This window comes from Athene cunicularia (genome assembly GCF_003259725.1).
Source record: "Athene cunicularia isolate RWA chromosome 28 unlocalized genomic scaffold, athCun1 chr28_part2, whole genome shotgun sequence".
Classification (NCBI taxonomy): Eukaryota; Metazoa; Chordata; class Aves; order Strigiformes; family Strigidae; genus Athene; species Athene cunicularia.
The window spans coordinates 193376-217633 of record NW_020799140.1 but is presented as its reverse complement, the minus strand read 5'-3'; the positions used below and the strand labels follow the sequence as shown (position 1 = coordinate 217633).

The 24258-nt window shown below is 40.9% G+C and overlaps 1 protein-coding gene across 1 annotated transcript in view; it reads right to left on the bottom strand.

Moving 5' to 3' along the window:
- The window catches only part of ELAVL1 (ELAV like RNA binding protein 1), a 32739-nt gene extending 11829 nt beyond the window's left edge, over nucleotides 1–20910 (bottom strand). Inside the window, exons 1-5 of the mRNA XM_026865195.1 lie at nucleotides 20705–20910; nucleotides 5669–5772; nucleotides 4818–4977; nucleotides 2550–2556; nucleotides 1203–1415 (exon numbers count right to left, since the gene is read on the bottom strand). Of these exons, the coding sequence (XP_026720996.1) occupies nucleotides 1203–1415; nucleotides 2550–2556; nucleotides 4818–4977; nucleotides 5669–5772; nucleotides 20705–20876 (656 nt within the window). The 5' untranslated portion in view covers nucleotides 20877–20910. The remainder of the gene's footprint in view (nucleotides 1–1202; nucleotides 1416–2549; nucleotides 2557–4817; nucleotides 4978–5668; nucleotides 5773–20704) is intronic.
- Nucleotides 20911–24258: the final 3348 nt, after the last annotated feature.

Below are 24258 nucleotides of genomic sequence, written 5' to 3'. Positions count from 1 at the left end.
CGGGGAATCGAAAACTTATCTGAGGAGCTGCCTGCACTAAACTTGCCTGGGCTACAGGTGAAGAGAATCAGAGAATGAGTGAGGTTGGCAGGGACCTCTGGAAATCCTCTAGTAAACTCCCTGCTCAAAGCAGGAGCACCTACAGCAGGTTGCTCAGCCCCGTTCCAGCCAGGTTTCGAGCATCTCCAGGATGGACACTCCACAGGCTCTCTGAGCAACCTGTTCTATCACCCTTAGTGTAAAACAAGGGATGACTATGAAGTACTAATTCTCACTGGGGAGACATTACACCTAGCTGTTCTTAAAATGCTGAACTAAAGCATTATGGAAAGGTCACAGCAATACTGTAACAGTAGCACTACAAAAATATATTTTAGTTTTTAGTCCAATTATACTAAGCTAATTGGATATCTCAGAGGAGAAAAAGAATAAAAAAAGTAAGTTCTCAACAGGGATAGACTACACTCAAACTCTCATGAGCACATCTCAAAGCCAATTACTTACCAACAAGACAGTAAATAAAATGCATTTTCCAGAGCACAATCCAACTATCAACACCCTCCTTTAAGCAACTAAAGCAATTCAAATTCAAACAATTCATATTCAGAACAACTAAGGCAGTTCTCAAAGGCAAAATACATGATATCTTCCGCAGCTCTGGAAGCAGACAATACGCTGCAATTACTCAATCTCACTGAACTTGTGAGGACTCTTCCCTTACAGAACACTGCACAGCTCAAGACGTAGGCAGAAATCCCACCGAATCCCTTCATCGGCAATAAGGATCCTACTTTACTGACACCTCCCTGCTGGAACCAATGGTTCAGAGCTTTCATTAAGTTGCCAAATTATATCTGCATTCACATATGTGGACTACAGAATGGGGATCTGTTGAGACAAGCATCTACCAATACCCATCTGGAATCTGCTACTTTTACCATCTCGCTATAGACTCAACTGAAGAAACAGACACCGTAGTGTATGTAGCTCTACGTAATTAACTTAAATATAAATTTTACAAGTGAGATTTCAATTTAATCATATTTTAATTCAACAATTTATTTACATAACACACAGTGCTCTATGTATTCATTCACACATGCTGCAATGAAGTTATTACTGCACAGCTGCAGGAGTGCAGTTTCCCAGACGGACACGGGAACAGTAGGACAGCCTTAAATGCATTATTCCTCCTAACCTACCTGAATCTTTGCGCCTGGTGATGCACTGGCCCTCCAAACCGTCTAGCTGGTGAATGACACAGCTGCGATAACAGTGCCACATTTTTGTTCTGGTTAGGATTGGCTGCAAACTTCACTGTAATGGGTTCGGAGGAACCTGGGGGTTTGTGACCATTGAAATTTGTAATTGCCTCTTCTGCTTCTGACCTTTTGTCAAACCGGATAAATGCGACCAAAAAAAAAAAAAAAAAAAAAAAATTGAAGTTCAGGATAAACTCAAAATAACTTTGAAAGCAAAAAACGAAAAAGTTAAATATTTCTATGGTCACGGCTTCCAAGTTCTCTACATTTACTAATGTTTCTTCAGCAGCTAGAGGATAAAATACAAAATTAAGAAACAAAAGACAAATTAACACATTCATTTCAGCCATAACAACCACAGTGACTCAAACACTTAAAAACACACCAGTGTGGTAGAATTTCATGAAACCCTTCACCAACTGACATTTCCGTTAACAAAAAAAGCCTCCCAACATTTTAAATGAATTAAAAAAAAAATTAATTCTAGTTGGTTAAAAACAAAACAAAATCCCTTAGCTTTGATTATCACTAAAAAGCATCTGCAAACAAAATTGACACCATTTTGCAAATATTTTCAGCTTTCCACGCTGAAAGCACACTCTGGTTCATAGAGGAGGGCACAAAGGTCTAACTGTACTAAAGCAGTTTAACCTTTTGCAATGAAGAGATCACAATTTCATCAATGTCACGTCCATTATTTCTAGCTGTCACATACCTTATTTTTAATTCATTAAAAACTGATTAAGAATTACCTCTTGGTAACTGTACTGGAACAATTACACTGCTGTTAAACACTTTCGTACTTTTTTCCCCTAGTTCCAGACCTCAGGCACTGAATGCTGTTATCCTGACTGAAGCAGAAGTTACGCCTTACGAGATCTCTCCCTCTCACCCCTGGCTTCTCACCTGTGACTTGACCACAGTCTGGAATTATTGTTTGTCACAGTAAAGCTAAAAGGGTACATTTTGTTTAAATGTCATTCCAAAGCAGATATCATGGCTAGACCAATTCTAGGACTTTACCAGCTCTGTTTCAGAAAGGGCCGTATCAAGTATTTTCATGCTGTCTCGTCTCTACACCCACACAGGGCAATCTTCAGAGGCAGTTTCAGAAGTCGTAATTTATGTGATAAGATTAAACAAGTTGTTTACAACAACTGAACATGATTTCTTGTACTTCACAGAAACAAATACAGCATGACAGAACCCTGGGCACGCAGCAGGCAAATAAAGGGAACCCAACCCCTACAACCACCCATGGAATGGTCTCTAGGAAAGGCGGATTTTCCTCTGGGGCACCGGGACAACTTCCATAACTAACAACTTATCTTGTTGACTGCACGTTGTTAAATATGCAAAGTCACACAGACTTAAAGTTCCTGAGTCACTGTACTTTTTGAAGAAAAAAAACCTGCAGAATAACAGCAGGAGATGGCTAGCAGCAGCTCTGTGGCTGGTGTTTCTAGAGTGATCTGGAAAGGAGTCAACCTATGAGGAAGTTATTCCGGTTTTGATTTCTTGCTGGTTACTTCCAAAACAGGAGGCTGGACCAGATTGGGTCATCAAATTAGAGCTGACTGCACTATATGCCCCGATACCACTGAGATCAGCCTTTCTGTGCCAGGAGGAACCACATGCCCCACCCTGGAAAGGCACAGAACAGCAGCATCGCCCAGAAGTCAGCAAATACTACCCCAGAGTCCAACCTACTGTCACTACTTCTCCACTTCCAAGCTGTTTGTCTTAGTGCTTCCCACCTGAACTATCATAGCATTCACTTAGAAAAAGAAATATTGTAGAAAACATGTTTTTAAGCAGATTAATTCTCAAAAGCTAGAAAACAACCTCTGCTGAGAGGGCATATCTAAAAGCATAAATTAAAAGTTTGTCCTAACTGGGAATAGATCAAGATATGAAACAGGTTTGAAAGCCAAGGTATGGCTACATTCTTGAAGGGAAAGGAAACCCAGGCTATGCATTCATTAAACTTTACATTATAAAGAGAATACATTCTTCAAACAATACATACATTATTTAGGTTATTTGAGAGCAAGCAGTATATTCTGAGCTGACACTGCGTTAGACAGCATCATGCCTCAGCACACTCAACGAACACTGGATTATTCCTGGAGAGATTTTAATTGCATGACTTCTGTCATCCCATTTCATAGCTCTGTCAAAGACAGATGCTAGCTATCTAGGTTCCACTGGCAGCCAGAGAAGGAGGACTGTTTTGGACACCTGTTAAGTTTTCTGTGCTCTAGAATTCTTTTTCTTGCTTCTACCTATAGCTGTCACCAAGATAACTGGGCCTGGAGACAGAACGATACGGATATCGAAGTTGGACAAAACGAATCCTCCTTTCCAGGACAGGAAGGATAGGATTTTCCTCGCTCAAGACGCCAAGTGTCTACAATGTCAGTATCCAGATCTCATCCAGTCACCTCAGACTTCTCTTGCGCACAATTGAGTTTACAGCGTGGTCTGACCAAATCAAAGCACTGAAAAGCAGATGCCTGTCCAAGGAGCTAGCTCTGATGGAAATACTTAACACTGCGGACTTTAGCATTTAGCCAGATTAATCCCACCAAAAGCTGCTGGTGGCCTACTCTAAATTACAGCAGATTCCTCACAGAGCATGAAAGTTGCTGCTTAACTACGGTGTATAAATGTACACACTATCTAACTGGTAGAATTAGATGAGCTTCTAATACAGCACATGCATAATCAATGAAAAGTGTATTTGAAAAAGTTCTCTGCAGTATGGGCTACTGAAAAACACAGAACACCTAAGGTTATAGCATAAGGCATACTCTTCAATTACATAATCTGAAGTAATTAGGTAAGGAATTAAAACTTTGAAAACACACCATAACAGACTTAGAATTAACATTATAAAGGAAATCCTTAACTTTGGTCTCTCCTGAGCTGAGTGCTTAACTAAGCAACTTCCCTTTTTCTTTCTTTTTTTTTTTTTTAAACAAACAAAATACATCCAGAAAATTCAAGAGGGTAATACTGAGTGTATTAAGTTAATTCTTTTGCTTAGCAGTAACCACAGAGGACTGGCAATACCTCAAATGTTTTAAAATATGAGAAAATTGTGAGAGTTCCAAATTAGTATTAAACATAAAACATTGGTTTGCTTTTTAATATATAACTATGGCCTGGAATTTACCTGTGGATAATAGTTGAGTATGTGCAAAATAAAGGTAACATTAGCATTCCAGATTAAGAACATTGCCCAGAGGCACACTGCACTACAGTAATATCAAGTGTCATAGCAAGAGAGAAGATCTGGCAAACCAGCAGCTCAGCCTGACAATAAGAGCATAAAATATGATACAAGGTTTAGACTGCAAGCTAGCAAAGGAGGCAGCCAAGTCATCCTGTGTTTTAAAAAAATCATTGGAAAAAGCTATCCCATTAAAATTGTATCAGTGGTTGACACCAGATGTTGTTTGCGAAAGTCTCATTTAGTTTAAGAACTGCCAGTCTCAGGAAAGTGTCAAGTGTGCTACATGCACCACAGTTTTACCAAGCTAATGCAACAGAACTCACCTGTAGTTTGATCCACAAGCACGCGTGAGTTAATGATGCGTCCAAAACGTGAAAACATATCTTCTACATCTTTTTGTGTCATTGACCTTGGTAGTCCACTAATATACAAATTAGCATCCTTAATAACTTCAGAACTTGGACGAGCATAGGAAACCTTAAAAAAAACCCAACAAACATACATATGTTCAGGGCGCTACATAAATCCATTCAGTTTGAGATTATCCAACAGATGAAAAAAAATATAGCAGTAATGCAATAAAGAGACAGCAGCAGACTAGTGCTCATGCTTTCAAACTTATCTGCTACACTGAAGAATCCCTGTCTGAAGTTCTGACTCTGATACTGGGCCTGTTAGTAACCACAGATCACACAAAAAACTGTACTGACAGCACAAGTTCTTGAAAGCCTCAAAAAGATTTTATCAGCTCGAGTGCAGTTTTCTATCTTAATTTCTGCTACCAGATAAAGTTACAAATATCACCTAAGCAGGTGTGATTTCCACATACACAGTACTGGCTGTTATTTCAGAAAAGGAATGCAGGTGTATTAACACAATTTAAAACGAAATGGAGATCATCGGCTATCTGAGATGCACGTGAATTCAAAAGCCTGGCAACACCTCGGAATGGTCCCACCCAATGCTGTAAAAACGGTGGGAATGTAAAAAAGGGAATCTTTGAATACAAAGCTGCTACAAAACCCGAGAGGCTTAACAGCTCCCTTCGCTGCTCTTCTCCCAGGTGCTACCCTTCTTGCAGCTGGAGAGCACACAAGCCTTACCATCAGAATGAAGTTTATTAGAGTGCCATTTTCACAGAAGACTGAAAAAAATCTAAACATCCTACCTTGATAGTTTTTGACTGAAGTCTGAGGCCATTCAGTGTGTTTATTGCTCTTTCAGCATCTTTTGCAGTAACGTAGTTCACAAAGCCATAGCCTAAGCTGTGTCCTACATGGAAGAATATTTTTTTTAATTAATCCTAACAAAAGGAAGTTATCACCATCAAAATTAAAGGAAATGCAAATGAGAAAATGGACTCAACGTAAACAATCCACACAGCAATTAAGTAAGCTGAACAAGTTTCTCGAGGCTGACATACATAAGCTCTTTCATTTGCCACTTCGGTCACCCCTCTGTCTTCGAGTGCGTATCAGACGGCCGCAGATGATCCATCAACAGTAGGAAATTCAAGACTAAAATACCAACTCTGAACAGTCTTGTAAACAATGGGTGTTGAACAAAGGCAAGAATTTAACAAAGTTCATTAGCACAAACTCTTGTAGATAAAGAGCAGAAAGTGAGAAAGCATCAACTGCTGGGTAAGAGATCATCAGGTTAGTCATTTCTCTGTAGCTATTCCAACCGTCACTCCTGGAGAGAAGAGGGAAAAAAATTTTCAAGCCTTCCAACATCCATACAGCTAACGAGCAGTAAGTCTCCCAAACACAGGATGGAACTGAAGAGTGAAAAACTCTCTTTAATACAGACAACTCATGGACTATTACTTTAAGTTCACTCTTAACTCTTACAAATGTAATTTCATACTAATAATACAAGTCCTTAAAACATTTAAGGCAAAGGATATTTATTTGGATGCTTATTTCTTCTTCTTCTTCTATCTCCAACATACTACTATCAATTGTAACACAACATACTAAGATCATTTGGGGTTCCAGTTTCCAAACAATTAGAGGCTCTTATTGCTGTCGACCTAAAACCTAAAATATTTAATGACTGTCTCAGTGCAATAAAGCAACTCCCAATCAATAAGAGATACACATTTTTCAGACATTGTCTCAGTCAGATGTATGGAATTTTCTAAAGAAAACTGTAAGCAGGCACAGGAGAATATGCCGTTTTACTTTAACAATAAACTATTTGGATTATTAAGCTCCACTGTTAGGCTTAAGAACACTAGAAGACACAACCAATCGTTATGGTAGAGGATTCTCTTCTGAAATACAGCCCATTTGTAATCACAGTGTGGCTCTGCAATAGACTTAGCTGGCAAGGAAGTTTTCTTACATTTCTAGACATGCCTGAACACCAAATATCCCTCTCCTTTCCCTTCTCCCTCCCTGCCTAGGTCAAATAGTGATTATCCCAGAAAAAAAAATGTGAGGGCAACTGAAGAGAAGGGCTCTAACACACACTGCAGATTAACTCCATCTTCTGAAAAAAGAATCACCGGTCTACTGAGGGCATTGAGACCTACAAGTCTGAAAACCACAAGGGATGGAAGCAAGCTCCCAATATCCGTCCAAGTGGTATTACTACCCGCATACAGGACAGACTGACTGCAGAACAGCAGCACAACTCCTGGCATGTCCTCTGCATCTGTCTGCTTTGTTTTGAAATGTAACAGACCAGTAACTCATCCAAATAATGTCACTGCCTGTTTCCTAATGCACTCCTTGTATAAACAGTCCCAGTTAATTGTTACTGTCTGCTAAAGCTCTTAAAGAAACCACATCCCCTGTGTTCAGGATGCTGTTCTTGTCTGAGGGTTGTTCTCTTAGACCTCGTGTTAAAACATCTCCACTAGCACAGATCAAACTTTTAAACAGCAAATCACTCTTCGATAGGCTTTAACTCTACACAGGAAACAAAGAAATGCACTAAAAGCACCTTAATGCTTTAAAGATCTACCAATAACACTGCTTGGGATTTTGCAGACATACCTTGCATGTACCTACAGCATGGGCTTTGATTTCTTTATAACGTTCATTTTCTGTTTTATTACACAGAGATGGTCAATCGTTCAGATCAAATCTGTTTAGTTCACAATCACTTGCCTACTGAGATTATCTTCCTCTGATTAAGAAAACAAATAATTTAACAATTAGAAAAATGTTTGGTAACTGGACCCTGGCTTATTTCTCCAAAGTCTGACCAAAAAAACAAAGATAAGTTTAAGAGGGAACAAACATCACACAGACAGCAGGCAATGACTTTTCTCCCCCCCAAGAGGATGGGAAGAGTCTGACACCCCTCACAGGCCCAGCGTGCCAGCACCTGTTCTGCAGGTTCAGAGTACCAGCTGCTTTATAGATACTTTCAGTCTTTCCCAAAAGCCAAATAAACATGAATAATCCAGCAGGCTACTGAACAGAACCAGGTCCTAATAAAGTTTATGGAAATAGGCCCTTAAAGATGAGGGAAACAGATTTCAACATGACTAATCCTCCGAGTTTGAACCACTGAGCCCCAGCAGTCACGGCTGTCACTCCCTGGGTGGATGCTGCACTGGGGAAGGGGTGACTACACTCTTCTGACAGAGGAAGAGCAGGATTCCACACTGTATAAATTTATTGAACTATCTTCAGTACTCCGAGCCACAGAGATCAGGGGCTCAGCCTGTGACCAGTGAGAATGAGTATCCTTCCAAATTTTCTTGCAACAAGTTCCCTGAGAACACTGTAGGCATACAACTGTTTCTTAGCCAGCAGCTTCCTCGCAAAGCATCAGACAGGTTATGTGTTTATGCACCGTTTGAGATCAGTGAGAAGGAAGATTAAGCCACTTAGTTTTGGTTTTATCCCATATAAGTAACAGCACTCATGGACATACACGATCTGGGTCCAGTCCCTGTAATCACAAAACATAATCAAGCTGCACATTAAAAGCAGTTAAGAATTTTGTCCCAGGCACTCCAACTGAATGTTTCACAAACTCCCTCCAATGCTCTTCCTTTTCTAAATGCAGGTCTTCATACTTCATATCCACTTGTTCTCGCACAAATACTGTCCTTGAGCTTACACACGCTTACCCCTCCAAGTGTCTGTTCCCCAAAGTACACACTAGCAGTGAGGATATATCTCCCCTTGGCCTTCTTTACTGTTTTCATCCAAGCAAAATTCTGCAACTTTTCCACTTCTAATTTTATAGAGGTTGCTCAATGACTATTCAATGACTATCAGAGTTCAAATACCTTGGGAAAAGAGAGGACAGGCATGGAATGGGTATAGAGAAACACACACAGATTAAAAAATAAAGGGTCTGAAAAGTGGCAGGATTACAACAGTTACAAGATTTTCTTGTATTTGCTGTAGGTACTTGACAATGTTTGTACTAAAACCTAGAAATTACAGTCCTGTTAACTTTTTTACCTGCCACAAGATAAGAAAATATCAATTACCCATCCTTCTCTACAAAAAACTAGAATACAGACCTCCCTTTTAGTCTGTACTTACCTTTAAATTACATCAGTGTAACATGACTTTATAGTCCTTAAGTGTTAAAAAAAAAGCCAAATCGTTCAAAATTGAAAACATGTATTAACTTATCTTGCTCTACATACTTGATACCATCAGTCTCAGCCATCTCCTGCCATTTGGTTATGAGTTTTAACCTCTCAACAGGCTGGGATATCTACCACATGACAGTCCTGTCATCACAAGAGGCACGTTCAACTGTTCCCCTGACAGATCACTCTTCAGGAATATTCTCTGCTTCAAAATTTGACCCCACATTCTCTCCACCTAAACAGTACAAACTACCTTCCTTTTAGGGCATGACAGAAAATATATAAGGAACTGACATTTATACAGAATTATGATTTCTGTCAAGTGTTTACCTCGGGCAACGAGACCAATTATTTCATTTACGGTGATGTTAAGAGCCTGCTAGAAATCTATCACGCAAAAGAAAGCAGTGCTGTGACAAGTTTTCAAACTATTTCAGTGGATAGTAAATTAAAGATCCTTTAAAAAAAAAAACACCTTTAAAAAAGTTTGCATATACATAAATACAAATGTACTCAAGAGACAAAGATTTTTAAAAGCAACAAATAGGTCCTTATCTGGATGAATAATTAACAAAGTGACCATAAAACCTAGTTTTAAGGAAACTACTACGCTCCTTCAGTAGAAAAGAATCTAGTTTTGTTTCCATGATAAAAAGCCCTTTCATGAAAGGGAGCACTCATTTTCTTTCTGTGCATCACTTGGTTTTCTGTCCATGTCCTTGCTTCCTTTCCCAGCTCCCCGAGACGCACAGCTTCAGTTACTAGCTCGTTTCTTATTCCCCTCCTGTTGACTGACAACTCTGGGGAGTCTAACACGAGACCAGACCTAGTACTTATTTTCCACTTCACTACAGACTATCTGTGCCCTCTAACACAGGTTCTACCCATCCAATGCTCAAGAAAACCTAAATTTAAACCTGGCTCCTGTTATGTCAGAGCACCTCCGTATAAAGGCATTTTAGTTCAGAATGTTTTCTGAACTTGGGAAGAGCATTTTAAGATTAAATTAAAAAAGCCCAAGTAAGTAACACAGAAGGATGGGACAGATCTCCCCAAATGTCACTCAAGGGAGGATGCAGCATCTTGGAAAGAGAGCTGGGTTTGGATTTTTTGTTTGTTTGGCTTTACAAAATGTGCTGTAAGTGATAACCAGATAGCTTAAGTATGTATGAACGCATCAAGAAGTACCACTTCTTGATGTCCAAATACCAGACATGAATGTGCTGAAAAAGCAGAATTTGAAGTGGTTACTCCGTAGTTTCAGAGGATAAGAGCAGATTAAAAGTGCTGAGATGTGCCTTGTGTGGCCTTCCTTTAGTACAGTTGCACTACTGCATAGCTGGGGATACACAATCACATCAACCCTCAGAAAAACGCAAGCACCCTTGCATCAAACTTCCCCAAAAAGGATTATGCCAACACAGAAGTGCAGCAAAGCAGAGCAAGTGATCAAAGGCTATATTCTAACCCCCTGAGACGAGTCAACACTATGCATATAGCATCTTTTGTTTCCTAACATCCTAACACCCAGGCAAACAAGCAGATGTGTCAGCAGAGCAGCCTGGCTAAGTAGGGAACTCATGGCAGAGCTCCAATGCAAACAGACAGCACACAGGAGATGGAAGCAGCGACAGCCTACGAAAGGAGGAATTTAGAAACACTGTCCGTTCTGCCTCAGGAAAGCCAGAGCTCAACTGTAGCTGAGACTTGAAAGGAACGCAAACAAACAAAAAAAGTAATATCAAGGGTAACAAGAAAAGGTTCTACTGCTGTCTCAGCAGTGCAAGGCTGAAAAAGGAAAATGCGGGACAGCTGCTGAATAGAGGGTACGAGCTGGGTACAGTGGCACATGACGCCTTCTTTGCCTCACTCTGTACCAAAGTAAGAGGCCTCTGCACCGGGCACTTACTGTCTGGAGAGCAGCTCTATGGAAAAGGACCTGGGAATCATGGTATAGAGCAAGGTGAGCATGGGCCAGCAGCGCACCGTGACAGAGAACGCGTTGTACTAACAGAAGCACAGACAGAAGACAGAAGGAAGAAATCATCCCCCTTTACTCAACACTCACCAGACCACCCCTAGAATACTGCATCCAATTTTTAATGTCCCCCAATAGAGGAAAGGCACCGATAATCTGGAGTGAGCTCAGTGAAGGGTCACCAAGATGCTCAGGGGATTGGAGCATGTGGAGGTTTACAAGACCAGATGGGATAAAGTCCTGATTAACCTGGTCTGGCTGACTCTGCTCTGAGACAGAGGCTGGACCGGTGTCCCTTAAAACTGCACCAGCCTATGATCCAAGTGACAGAGGAACTCAACGCTGCAGTAATCTCATGTTCTTCCAGTTGCACAGGTCTTTTTGTATTAAGACAGCCTATAGGCATGGGTCATCTATAAGTAATGATGTAACAGAACGAAGTATTAAGGGAAGGTTTCGAGAAGATAAAGAATCCCACTTTTCCTCTCCCTCACAGTATTTTTCTCCCATTCAAACCATTTCGAAATTTTGATTTTATTCCTAGTGTAGTGCTTAAACCAGATCTTGGAATTACCAAAACTTCTACATAGATAGGAACACAGACTCCAATTTTCAGTGGATTAGTTATTCCATCACACATTTTTGGTAACACCCACTCTCATAGTCTATATTTAATTTAGAGAAAACTCACTTCTGTAGGTTTCTACTAGTTTTCTTCTGTCACTTTTTTGTCCACTGGTCTCAGGTGATGATGTTGGATTCTAGCTCCTCATGTCCTTCAGCCCAATGTAAAATCTGCTCCACATCATAAATTTTAACCACTTTTTCACTTTAATACTCTAAATGCCAAGTTCAGAACCTGCTATGTTCTGCAAGAACTGCTTGGCTCGACTCTGGAGACAAGCAGTAGCTACCTGTTACCCCCTTGGCAGTTTTTGTTTTCATACTACAAAAGAAAACAGCTTCTTGAAGGATTTTTGTCAAAACGTATTTTTGGATATGAACAAACATCTGAAGTATTTAATCACAGATCTTCAAAACTAACAGTAGAAGGGCATGATATTCCATTACAAGCCTACTGTGATCAAACCCTATCATCACAACACGGAAGTGATTCTATTTATTCCTAGACTACTACATAGCTCTCAGTACATTTTTGAAAATACAGGAAATACCCCCTATACTCAGTCCTTCACTAAAAATACAGATGATGCATCTCAGCTACTCTGAAGTCACATGAATCTGAAGCTAAAACCCTTCTGAGTCTGAACCACAAGTTTTTCTCCTGATCCAGTCCCCAAGTACCCAGCCCTCTATTCTTCAGCCCTTACACCCAGCTTCATCAGTGATAGTGTCAAGTTCCTTTCCTTCTCTGAAACACATCCATTCTTTCCCACTTGTACCTCAGCAACCACATTAAGTCCCCGAAAACTAGAAAATGGGCTGCTTGAGACAGAACTAAAATACAGTAGTTTTAGTACAGGTGCTGAAGTTAGTCTTAAAAATCGCTTCCACTTTGCCCAAAAAATATTCTACACTCTTTAAAGAGATTTTGGAAAATGGAAGCAAGTTGGGTTTTTTTCCCCCTGAGTAACTTCTTGAAGCTACAATTAATCATTCTGAATTGTTTTTCACAGTTCTGCTTCACCTCCAGTTTAGTCATAAATGCTGTCCAAAACTATCATTAGTCACGCAAACACCAAGAGAACACTGCAGAAATCCCACATAACACAAAGAAGGGCAAAGGGGCTGGGGCAGGGTCTGGAGCACAGGTCTGCTGGGGAGCGGCTGGGGGAACTGGGGGGGTTCAGTCTGGAGAAGAGGAGGCTGAGGGGAGACCTCCCGGCCCTCTGCAACTCCCTGCCAGGAGGGGGCAGAGAGGGGGGATGAGTCTCTGGAGCCAAGGCCCCAGCGCCAGGCCCCGAGGGAATGGCCTCAAGCTGCCCAGGGCAGGGTCAGGCTGGCTCTGAGGAAGGATTTCTGTGCAGAAGGGGCTGCTGGGCGTTGGAATGGGCTGCCCAGGGCAGGGGGGAGTCCCCGGGATCCCTGGGGGGGTTGAAGAGTCGGGCTGAGCCAGCGCTGAGGGGTCTGGGGGAGTTGGGAACGGTCAGGGTGGGGGTCATGGTTGGGCTGGAGGAGCTTCAGGGGCTTTTCCAACCTCAGTGATTCTGGGATTTTATGATTCTATGACTCTGTGTTTGTGTCAGGCTGGGGGCAAAGCTCAGCCTAGATGGATAGTCTAGTCTTGTGTCTAACCTAATAAGACACCTGGGAAACACCGTACTGTTGTAAGGCTGGATTAGTCAGGTCAACACTACACCAGGATTCGCTACACCGTGCTCCACTTCCACTTAAAGCATAAAGCATACCCTTTAGAGTACAAAACCAGAAGTTTAGGTTTGTACTTCTGCATTTCCATGATATTTGCCCTTTAAACGCCTCTAAGGTCCGTGTCAATGCAACAGCTCACTACCTTTCTTCCACAGTAAGTGAATTCAGCTTTATTACAGTTTCTACAACTAAGACACAGGTTGTCATCCGACTACAAGCTATCAAACAGACATTTCTTGAGAAAGAGTCAAAAGCTACAAAGCTCAGTTGACATAAGTCCGTTCTTTACCCTGGCTCAAAGAGACAGCTTCCAGGGATCTCAGTATCTCCACAATATTTTAAAAGTGTGACCATATGCAGTAAGAGTGACAGCTTTAAATCCTGAAAACAAACAGTTTAACATTTTTAGTAATTAAATTTCATTTAATGAAGCCCTTCTGCATACTTATCATTTCCATCTTCTCTATTTTTCCCTTTTTCTCATTTTCAGAACGCTTTTTCTATTGAGATTTAATTTAAGTTGCTTCAGGGCTCTTCCAGATGAATAGCCAGCACCCTAGATGCTGTGAAGTGAGAAGCATTTGTGAACACAGAAAATACCAGGCCCAAAATTGTGCATGAATATCACAGGCTGATTACTTGAGGAAAACTGTGGGAGGAAAATGCCTTGCCCACTTACTATAAGAGCTCATTTCTTTAAACTTTAGGGCAGATTTTGTTCATCTGTGGCTGGAACAGAAACCTGACTATTCAAGACACTGAGGGTTGAAAAGTCTCCCCCATGTCCTTAGGAAGAAACTTCAGCTTTCAAATAGTGACACTTTTTTACTGCAAACATTACTACCCAAAGCCTCAGCAAGCATTCGGAGTCCACACGATCGTAGGTTAAGCTGAACTAATTCATTATTCTGCAAAAACATACTGCTGTTCCACTGGAAGAGAATGGAAGTATTCTAAGATGTGGAACAATAACTCCCACTAAAAACATGTTGAGAAATATTGAGTACAACTAAAGATTTTTCTGTATGGCTCATTTTTATGGCTTGATGAGGGAAAAGGCAAAAGCTATGAAGATGTCAGCTTCCGTAACACAGATCATCATTCCATGCAATGGCCAGTACAACTGCGTTGGCCTTTTTGACTTTAGATGCCTATGTATCATAAGGAGGGATACTAAGCACAAATATATATTTAACCCTCTCAATATGCAGCACAACCACCTGGTGTACCAGCCACTCCTCCCAGTTTGGTACCAGCTGCGAACATGCTGAGGGTGCAATCTGTCCCATCATGTAGGTCATTAACAAAAATTTTAAACAGAATTGGCCGTGATCTCAAACCTTTGGGCTCTCCACTAGTGATTCAGCTGGACTCTGTGCTGCTGGTCACCAACCTCAGCTTGGTTTCCAATTCAACCACCGGTCCTTCATTGGTGACAGAGGTCCTCGAGCAGCGCACACCTCCTGCTGCAATAAGAACATGGCTCTCTGCCCAGCCTAAGCCAGAAGCCCCAGGCACTGCCTTCAGCCCAAGGCCTGCAGAGCTCATCCCTTTTTGGCCCAGGCCTCTGATGTTACAGCCGTTACGATGACTGCTGGAGACTGTGCAGCTTGTCCCCACCACTGCTGAGTGCATACAGGCTGATCACTGCAGTCCATGGTCCCCATCTGCACCGCTACGCCGGATCGCTGTGCCCTGGGAGCTATGCTCTAGGCTAGACTGTTACACAGGCCTGTCCCAAGCAACAGCTAGAAACATGCCTGACTGTCCCTAACCAGAGGTCAACTGGAAGAAAAGCTCCAACCTCCCTCTTATCAAGCTCTGACAGAGTTCAAAGCAACTTGCTAGAAGTCAATGGCTCCTACAATCCTTTCCCAGCAGCAGCAAGCACTCAGTTCTTCAGAGGGCTCCCAGACACCCCCAGAACATTTAGACAGAGCCAAGGAATCAGTTGCTGCTTCTACTAGCTGTGCTCTGAATCCACTTAAACCCAAGCGACCTTTACATTAAGTATATTCCCCTATCCTTGCTAGAACTCAGTTACGGCCTCTGAGGTAGTTTATATGGCCAAACTTGCGATAAAGGAAATTAAATGAAGCTGCCAAAGCTAGAAGGATGTTAACATTTTCAGTATTTGGCCAGTCTGTCTGCAAGCCATTTGCACTTTTCATTAAGTTAATCATTGTTGCTAGGCATTCTAGAATGCACATTTAAAGAAGTTGCATACCACCAAATGTGATTAAAAGGCCAGAAAAAAAATCCAGAGGTAATGATGCGTTCCAATTACACAGTTAACAGCAAAACTGCATAAGCAATTTCATGGTTGTTTTCCATGCAAAAGGAAACAATTTCAGCCAAAGAGTACTTAAATACTTTAAATATTTTCCACAAAACAAGGACACTTAAGAATTCTGTTTCTGGACTGGAGTCCCCTGCACTAGTGAAATGAATAGTTACCCTGTCATGTGAGCTAGAGAGCTACTCACCACCTTCCAGCATCTGAAAGCGGTACAATAAAATCTTCCTTCTCTTTTTGCTTTAAAAGCCTACAATACAAGGACATTCATTTCTTTTTCAGCTATGTAATTTCTGTGAAAGAGTCTTCCTGAGGGGACATCATGAAACTCAGAAGACAGGGAACAGGTGAAGATGCACACTGATTCCTGAGGAATTCCAACTCCCTAGAAGCAATTTCTTTTTGGCCCTGTACAGCAACATGCCACGTGCACGCTTGCAGTGCAACTGAGCCGCAACGGTATGTTTTGAAATGGACCCCAGATTTCTGCACAAAACCTTAAAAAGTCACCCTAAAATGTCTATCTGCTCCACGTTTTTCAGCAACAGCGGAGCGATACCTTTGTCCCTAACAGCTGCTGATCAAGGAGTTCAACCTCAGTGAGCTACAGAGCTCAAAAACTTACATAAGTAAATGTAGACAGCGGAGAGGAAGCCCAGCATCTCCTTTCAGTGTCTGGACAGAGATGGACAGATACAGACAGCCTTTAGCACAGCCTGAAGGATCCCAGATTTCCTAGAGCAAAACCTCATGAGATTCTGTTGTGAAATCACAGGGACAGCTTATTCCCTGCTCAAGCCATACAGAAGGTGCAAGGGACAGAACAAGAACCCTCAAGAAGTTGAGGTCTCCCTAACAAAATCAACTGCCATCAGATGGAACACTTTTAGAGAGCGCTGGACACATCAATCTTGTCACCAGGTTCTCAGAGCAGGGCTATGGGTGCCGTGAGCAATAAACAGATCCCACAGTGGTCCGAGACCCTAAACACATGGGGAAAGTTTAACCCAACCTTTTCAGAGCTCTAGGACAGCAGGGTTTGAAAGTACCAACACTTCAACAGGGTAAGGGGAAAACAGAAACCGAATAGTTATGCTCACGGCAGACTAACTTTCAGCTTTAGCATTTGGTCCAGAAGGACTAACAGTCCGTGTACACCAGCAGACCAAAGACAACCAGGTTCTCTCAAAAAATTTACAGCTATTGATTAGCAGCATCCACATTGTACACAGATATCCTAACACGATGAGCCACCTGCATCTGCACTGCAAGACATTCAGCAAGACTGGAGCGACACAAAGACCTGGATTTTTACATTAACAGATACTGAAGGAGGCAAAATGCTTTAAAAATGTCAACCTGTAAGAGGAGTCCAGCACAGCAGACTGGCTGGAAACCCAGACCCCAGAATCTGGCTGTCCCAGCAAAGTCAAGCAGCCCCAATGCAAAATATGGTACAGGACATATTTCTTCTGTGGAATCATCTTTGGTAGGAGGCAGCTGCTCCAGGAAAGAGTGCATTTAACTCTGTACACACTGCTGGGTAGGGAATCAGTACAGAGCACACTGGCACCACTGTATCTCAAGTCAGTTCTAGAGGGCTACAATCTGATCAGTGCAGAGCGACGGGACAAACGCCAGAACTCTTCCTTGCCCTCAGCCTCCTGAGGCAGAGCCACAGGAAGAGAGGATTTCATCAACTGAACTGGGTCAATGGCGACTCACAAGCCTCAGCAATTACCACAAAAGGCCAGGAGATGTAACAGTGAAAACTTACATCTCGGACTTGACTCTGTGCCATACTATATTGGGAAGCGACCTTCTAATGTTTCCCCAGGGCTCAAAGCCCCGAGGTATGGCTAGTGCTAAGTCTCAAGATCTGACAGAAAGAACAACATCCAATATTAGTTCTGTAATTCTCTTCTGAAAATCCTGCATGTCCAAGAACACTTACCATAAATACAAGTACAGTGAGCAATGGAGCAACCATCCAGTATTTGCCCACTGACCCCAAGTACTGATTCACTCATCACAAGTTAAGCAAAGCCATGTCTGGAAGCGCTTTAGAAATGCAATACACAGACTGGAGAATGAAGAGACCAGCGCCCTATCTTTCCAGCATGATCAGGAAGAGCTGAAGGAGCACTGCACCCTGTCTAATGTTCATCTACTGTGTACAAGCTTCTCTTTACAGTTACTGCAAAAAACAGAAAAAGAAGTTATGTCTCAGATAACAAATGCATAGGGTTTTTTTTACCAGCTGCTATAATCCAATGTGTACACAGAGCAGAAAATTTTTAGTAAAGAATGAAAACTGACACTATGGTTTGCTGCTACTTCCAACTTCCTATAGCATTCATCAATAATGAAATAAAGGATGAGTGGTCTAGTGGTTTCAAAGAGTTTCTCTACATTTTATAAGCACAGTCTAATATACAGAAAATAAGACTGTTCAGTACCATGCTGTACTGGAAACAAAACCTAACAACACATATACTCTGATCATAATGAAATACTTTGCTCAAAACAAAACTCTGGCTTTCAGATCGATTCTTGAGGCAAAGTAATCAGTCACCAGAAAGCTAAGGCTATTTCAGTGAGTGACTGAAATGCAGTTTTCTGTTCAAAACTGCATTTCAGGCAGAAGACGTTTTCTGCCCTACGTTTCATTATTAAAGAATTGAGAAAAATATAGTATCAGTCATTGTTTTATGAAAAATAAGAATTAGCAAACATGGATTTTAACTCTACAAATTAAATCAATAAAAGCAACTTCAAAGACAAAATGCTTGGATTTAATAGAATGTCATGAGGGCACCAAAGCTCTGATTTTATTGAAAAGAACTAAACTGTTCTAAAAAGTCTAATTCAAACAAAAGGAGAGGTTACATCCCTCCTGTCCAGGCCACTCAATGCCACTACATCTTACATGCCAATATTATGACTTATCTGACCTCACCGAAACCAAGGTTGGGGAGGTAAACAGGTTTTTCTGCAGCTCTACTTTTCTAACAGTTTGCCATAAGGTCAGAAGAATGCAAGTGGTGCACAAGAACAGCAGAACTCTGCCACAAGACTGCTCTTTTCAGGGGCAGCCAAACATCAGATCTGCTTAGAGCAGAGTTTTACAGTACAGAAATAATGCAACCATGAAGGGGCAGAAAGAAAAGCAAAAGGAAGAAAAAAGAAATTGTACGGTTTTTTTAGAAGGTTCCTGAAGAAGCCAGTTCTTAGTTACGGATATTCCAAAACTATCAGTGAGCATGGAGAAGACTGGTAATCGCTTCTAACAGTGTTGCAAGTGAACAAAAAATTAGGTAACAAAAAAATTAGGTGGTCTGACCAACATAGCCATGGAGCTAAGCACTTGCAATCACTTTAAGGAAAAGCAAGCATTTTGTCCACAGGCATTCAAGGACTCCATGCAGTGCTAATGGGAATTTTACTTTTGATTCTTCAGAGGGTTGTTAAGAAAAACCTGAAGCACACAAGCATATGCTTTGGGCTTTAAACTACCCAGCACAGTCAAGTTCAAAGTTAAGTTAACCACACTTTACCGGAGCATTCACCAGTACAGGAAACAGTGTGAAGCAGACTCTCGAACTCCAGGTCACGATGTGTCTTCCTTCCCATTTCAAATATCCTTACCTCCCACACAGACAATTTTGTGCTTATTGGAAAGTCTAAGGTGTGGACCAGCCGTGACATTTGACGACTGGCTTGCTATTGTTAAACAAGTGGCCTTACTTCCTTGCAAAAGGACCCTCTAGAGCAAGCCTCGACTTCTAAGCATCTCAAACTTGACAAAATCTAGGCTGAATACTCAGCTATCACAATATTCAAGAAAATCAGTATTTTATTACTATTTAATGATGATTTTACATATCCATTCCACAAGTACAGATTTAGATAGACAGCTATCATGTGAAACTTCATCTGAAAGAAAACAGGAAAACTAAAGACATGGAAATCAGAGAAGCCATTCTGGAAGTAAATGCTAAAGTTTTTAATTATTCAGTTCTCATGTCTATTCTCAAGCATATAAAATAAAGTACTGAAGTCAGTTAACACACGAAGAATTCTCATGTGTTTCATCAGCTTTCATGAAGTTTTTACAAGACAGGGAAGTAGCTTCAGACCTGTTTCATTATGGATTAGATAATTATCTAAATCAGTATTGCTAGATTCTGAAATACAAGATTAAGCGTGTGCAGCAGAAAATTCCACAAGGCAATCATCTGCAGGCTGAGAACAAACAAGCATGCATCGCTAGTTACTAGCACAATTACTTTTATTTACAGAAACAACTATGCTCTCCCACTAAATCCAAGATTCCATGAATTCTCAACAAGAATAACCAGAATTTGTAAATTAACATTTTAACAGTGCAAGAATTAAAACATCTTCACAGAGCAGATAAAAAGCTCCTGAAACTAAATAGATACAGCTTATGGAACCAGTTGCTCTACCAGCATTTGTTTGGTTTCAAGGAAACAATAAGTTTCACAAATCTGATTAATTCATTCCTCTCATTTTTTTTAAAGCTACTTCTAACAATCCTATTTAAAGACCAAGTTCAAGAACAAATTCTTGAAGAGTGGTAAGGCCCACCTTTTCAGCGTAGCGTTTCAGACATGCCACACCTCTATTTTACTGATCAAAATCAGATCAAAAGGTTTCTTTACATATTCAGAGCTCTGGTAGAGTCAAAAATGCTCAGACTGTAGGAAGAATAAGCAAGCTGGGGACCAAATTCAAACCAGTTTTAGATACGCCTATTGTTGTTCAAATTTGGAAACTCTACTTCTTTGAATTCTTCACCACATACAGAATAGTCATTAATTTAGCCATAAGCGTTCTATCTTCCCAATACTCGATGTCTAGTCTTAGCATTACTGTAGTTATATGCATACTTGTCAATAGTTTGATTGCACACACAAACATTTAGTATTTCTACATTAAATTGCATTCAATTATTTGCTTGAGCAGTCCATCACAAAGTAAAAATTTCTTATATACGAGACTATACCTGCGACTTTGTCCCGAATAAGTTTCGCAGATTCAACTTCGCCAATGCTGCTAAATAGACTTCGTAACTCATCTTGCGTCATGTTCTGAGGGAGGTAGTTCACAATTAAATTTGTTCTACCAATATCATCCCTGCAATCTTCAGCCATGTGATCTTCATAACCATTAGACATTTTATAATATATCTGCAAAGAGAAAAATCCCAAGTAAGTTCTAGATCTTTGCATTTCAATAAGCCGAACTTTGTCCACCTGAAAGAAGTTTGAATATTTATTTTTTTAAAAACTGAGAACAAGCAATTGTTTCAATTACACATTTTTTCCACTCAAACAAACATTATTTGTTGAAAATTCCAGGACTATTCATTGTTTCAAACTAACAAGCATGCCCTTTTACAAAGCTGTGTACCATTAAAGAGCTCTTAAGGGTTTTGGGTTTTTTTTTTAAACGTTAATAAAAGTCATCGAGACAGAATTTGTAGACATTCCTGTAAACACCAACATACAACAGTTGAGTTAAAAACCATGTTCACTGTGTCCAAGCACTTGACTAGCCAGAATCAAAACCACCACCTCAACCTTAATTCCAACCTTATGCTCAGAACTTAAACAACAGAAAGAGGAGCAGCAGCCAGATCTACCAGACACAGCGCAGTATTTCAACCAGGGACTATTTATTTCCTGAACTGTTTTCTCCTTTACATGTTGCCTACCCCGCATCTGAAGGCCCTGTTATCGTTAAGTGGTTGCCTTCGGGTGACTGCTTAATTGGAAATGGATTAATCTATACTGGAACACCGCATATTGAGTATTTGATAGAGTTTCTATTTTCACACCTTTTTAAAGAAAGCCTTGAGAAAGCACTCAGAAGTTCCACCACATTAAGATACTCCCTGCCTTACTCAGCCACCAGCAGGGACTGAAGCCTGTCGTTTCAGATGCCGAGGACATCTACAACTCAAACTCACAGCGGGCCCAAGCTGCTTCTCCTCCATGGCCTGCCAGTAGATTTTACAATGCTTTTACAACTACTTCGAAACTGTCACAATTGGGATACCTAAACCCCATGCCTGCAACAGGAGAAGGTGGTGGTCTAGGAGATTCAGGCAGTTCTCTGGAAAACACCACCAAGCCAACGTCTATGGTTCCAGTCTGGTTCTCAAGTCCACTACTGCAGTTGTTCATCCTCTCTGAGAGCGCCAAACATCTCTCGCTCCAAAACAACACAGTTTTGTTTAACAGCTCTTCAAAACCAGCTGTGAAGCACACAGAATTAACAGAAACGCTGAATTCATGGCCTCCTAACCCTCAGTTCAGCAATCCTCCTCTTAAATTGCACTATTTGTGCGTTTTAGCACAGCATCCAGACACTCTGGTCTATTCACATCACAAAGACATGTCAACTTAAACATCACTGCAACTTTATGGTGTAAGTATGAATATTTCCAATTCAGACTCCACTAGTGAGAGGCATAAAATCTTATTTTAGTAGGTTATTTTTTTATAACCTTATCAAAACACTTATTTTTTGATTAAATTAAGGCTAATCTGAGATAATTGAGTCTCTTTAATCCAGAGTTCTCACCCCAAGAACAGACCAGAGGTTTGGCTGCATTTAACTAAATCAGCAGGGCTTGCTTAGCTAATCATCTGTTCCTGCAATACTCACCTTACCAGCTCTGTAAATTCAGATTCAAACCACCATATTTCCAGAATAAAGGTAAATGAATGCTTCACCTGATGCAAGAGATCAGTCTAATAACAAATTCAAGAACTGGAAATTTAGCAGACTTGAAACTAACTCCCTTCTGAAAGTTTAGTGTCAACCTTCCAAGTCCAGCATGAAACCTACTCCTCACTGAATCTCCCAGTGCCACAACAGAACAATTCATTACCTCAAAATGAACTTTGTGTTACTTCAACAGAACTTTTGGCCAATACACTCATTTGGCCGAAAGAATAAATAAAATGCTATAAATACGCAACTACTACTAAAATTCCTCTAGTTGCAGTTTGCCAGAGAACTGAGCATCTCATCTGAAGCAGGTATCAATAGCACAGTGCTAATCTCACCTGAGGGGATAATCAATCCAAACTGAATTAGAACAGTTTAAAATATTGCTATCAGCCACCAGTAAACGTCAGGTCAAGTGTTCAGAGGATGCAAAAGCTTCTAGCTCATCGCAACACAGAGCACGGCGGCAAGTATCACATAAATCAATGCTGTCTACATTCACCAATTCACTGTTACATTAAGGTGGGTCAGAAGCATTCCTATGTCCACATATACTTCTCAAATACAGCGAGCTTGAGTTACAACCACTAACACCACACAACAACTACGTAGCATCAGCTTTTTGTGAAACTACCCCACCACCCTCTATGCTAAGGGCCTGAGCAGCAACGGTACGCTGCTCTATTCTACAGATCAGGGTAAAGGATGAGCCTTTCCAGGGACCACGCCACTACTGACAACCAGAAGTTGAACAATGGAAAGAGTCAGGAACTGCAACTAGAAATCCTAAATCTAGAAAGGGAATGCTGCCTGGTAGCTATTGTTAAGTCATGTTTGGCATTTATTTCATACTTTCTTCTTGTGAAGGTCAGATTTCTTTTCAATGGCATTAACCGAGTACACCATTTTAGAATAAGCCATGACTAGACTCATGTTAATTTGAGATTTAACACAGTATAAACTGAATGGGTTAGGGTTTTTTAAATGTGTTGAAGCATTCACAGCTGACATCTTATAGAAGGAAAGGTCCTGCTCCCCCTCGCACACTGACTAGCCTTCTACCTCCCATTTCTGTGTTTCGAGTATCAACATGAACAAGCCCCAGCACCTTCTGCCCACGGGATAGCTACTTTGTACCACGAGAGCACGGAAAACTACACCAGGAGGGAAGGACTTTTTGTTCTGTCAGCAGTTTTAATCTGCTTTCCTTGCAGCAAGATAAGCACCAGTTAATGCCAGAGGACAGGAGAGCAAGAGGAGAAACTGCAAAGCTAGAGGCAGGGGAAGAGACTCCCCCCCATCAGATGATTTTAAGCTGCCAGGTTGTCTCAGCTGTACTGTGAAATTATGTCATTAAATACACATTCTCTTCCAGCTCTGTCAAAACTGTCTGAGCACAACCTCTGAAAAGTTTCTCGTTCTGCTAAATGACACTCAAACAGCTGAACCTTCTTTGTTCAATGTACCTGAGCTATAAAATCAGATGACTTATGTTTTGAAAATTGTTTTAATGGAATGCAGCTTTGCTTGCCTTTGTCCTATATAAAATTCAAGCTGTACAAGCACAACACACCAACACGTTAATGAGTATGGAAGTTGTACAGTACAATTAGAGTATTCAGCAAGCAAAGGAAGAAGCGTTGAGATTTTCCCAGCTTTATGAAAGTTCAAATTCCCTTCACTTCAACCAAATTCTCCCAAGATACAATACAAATCTTTCCTGCTGCCATGATTCTCCTCCTGTCAAGTTGAGAAGTTGCTATCTATTTCCGATACTTTAAAAAAAAAAAATCTATTTTCCTTATCCCCTAAGGTATATCT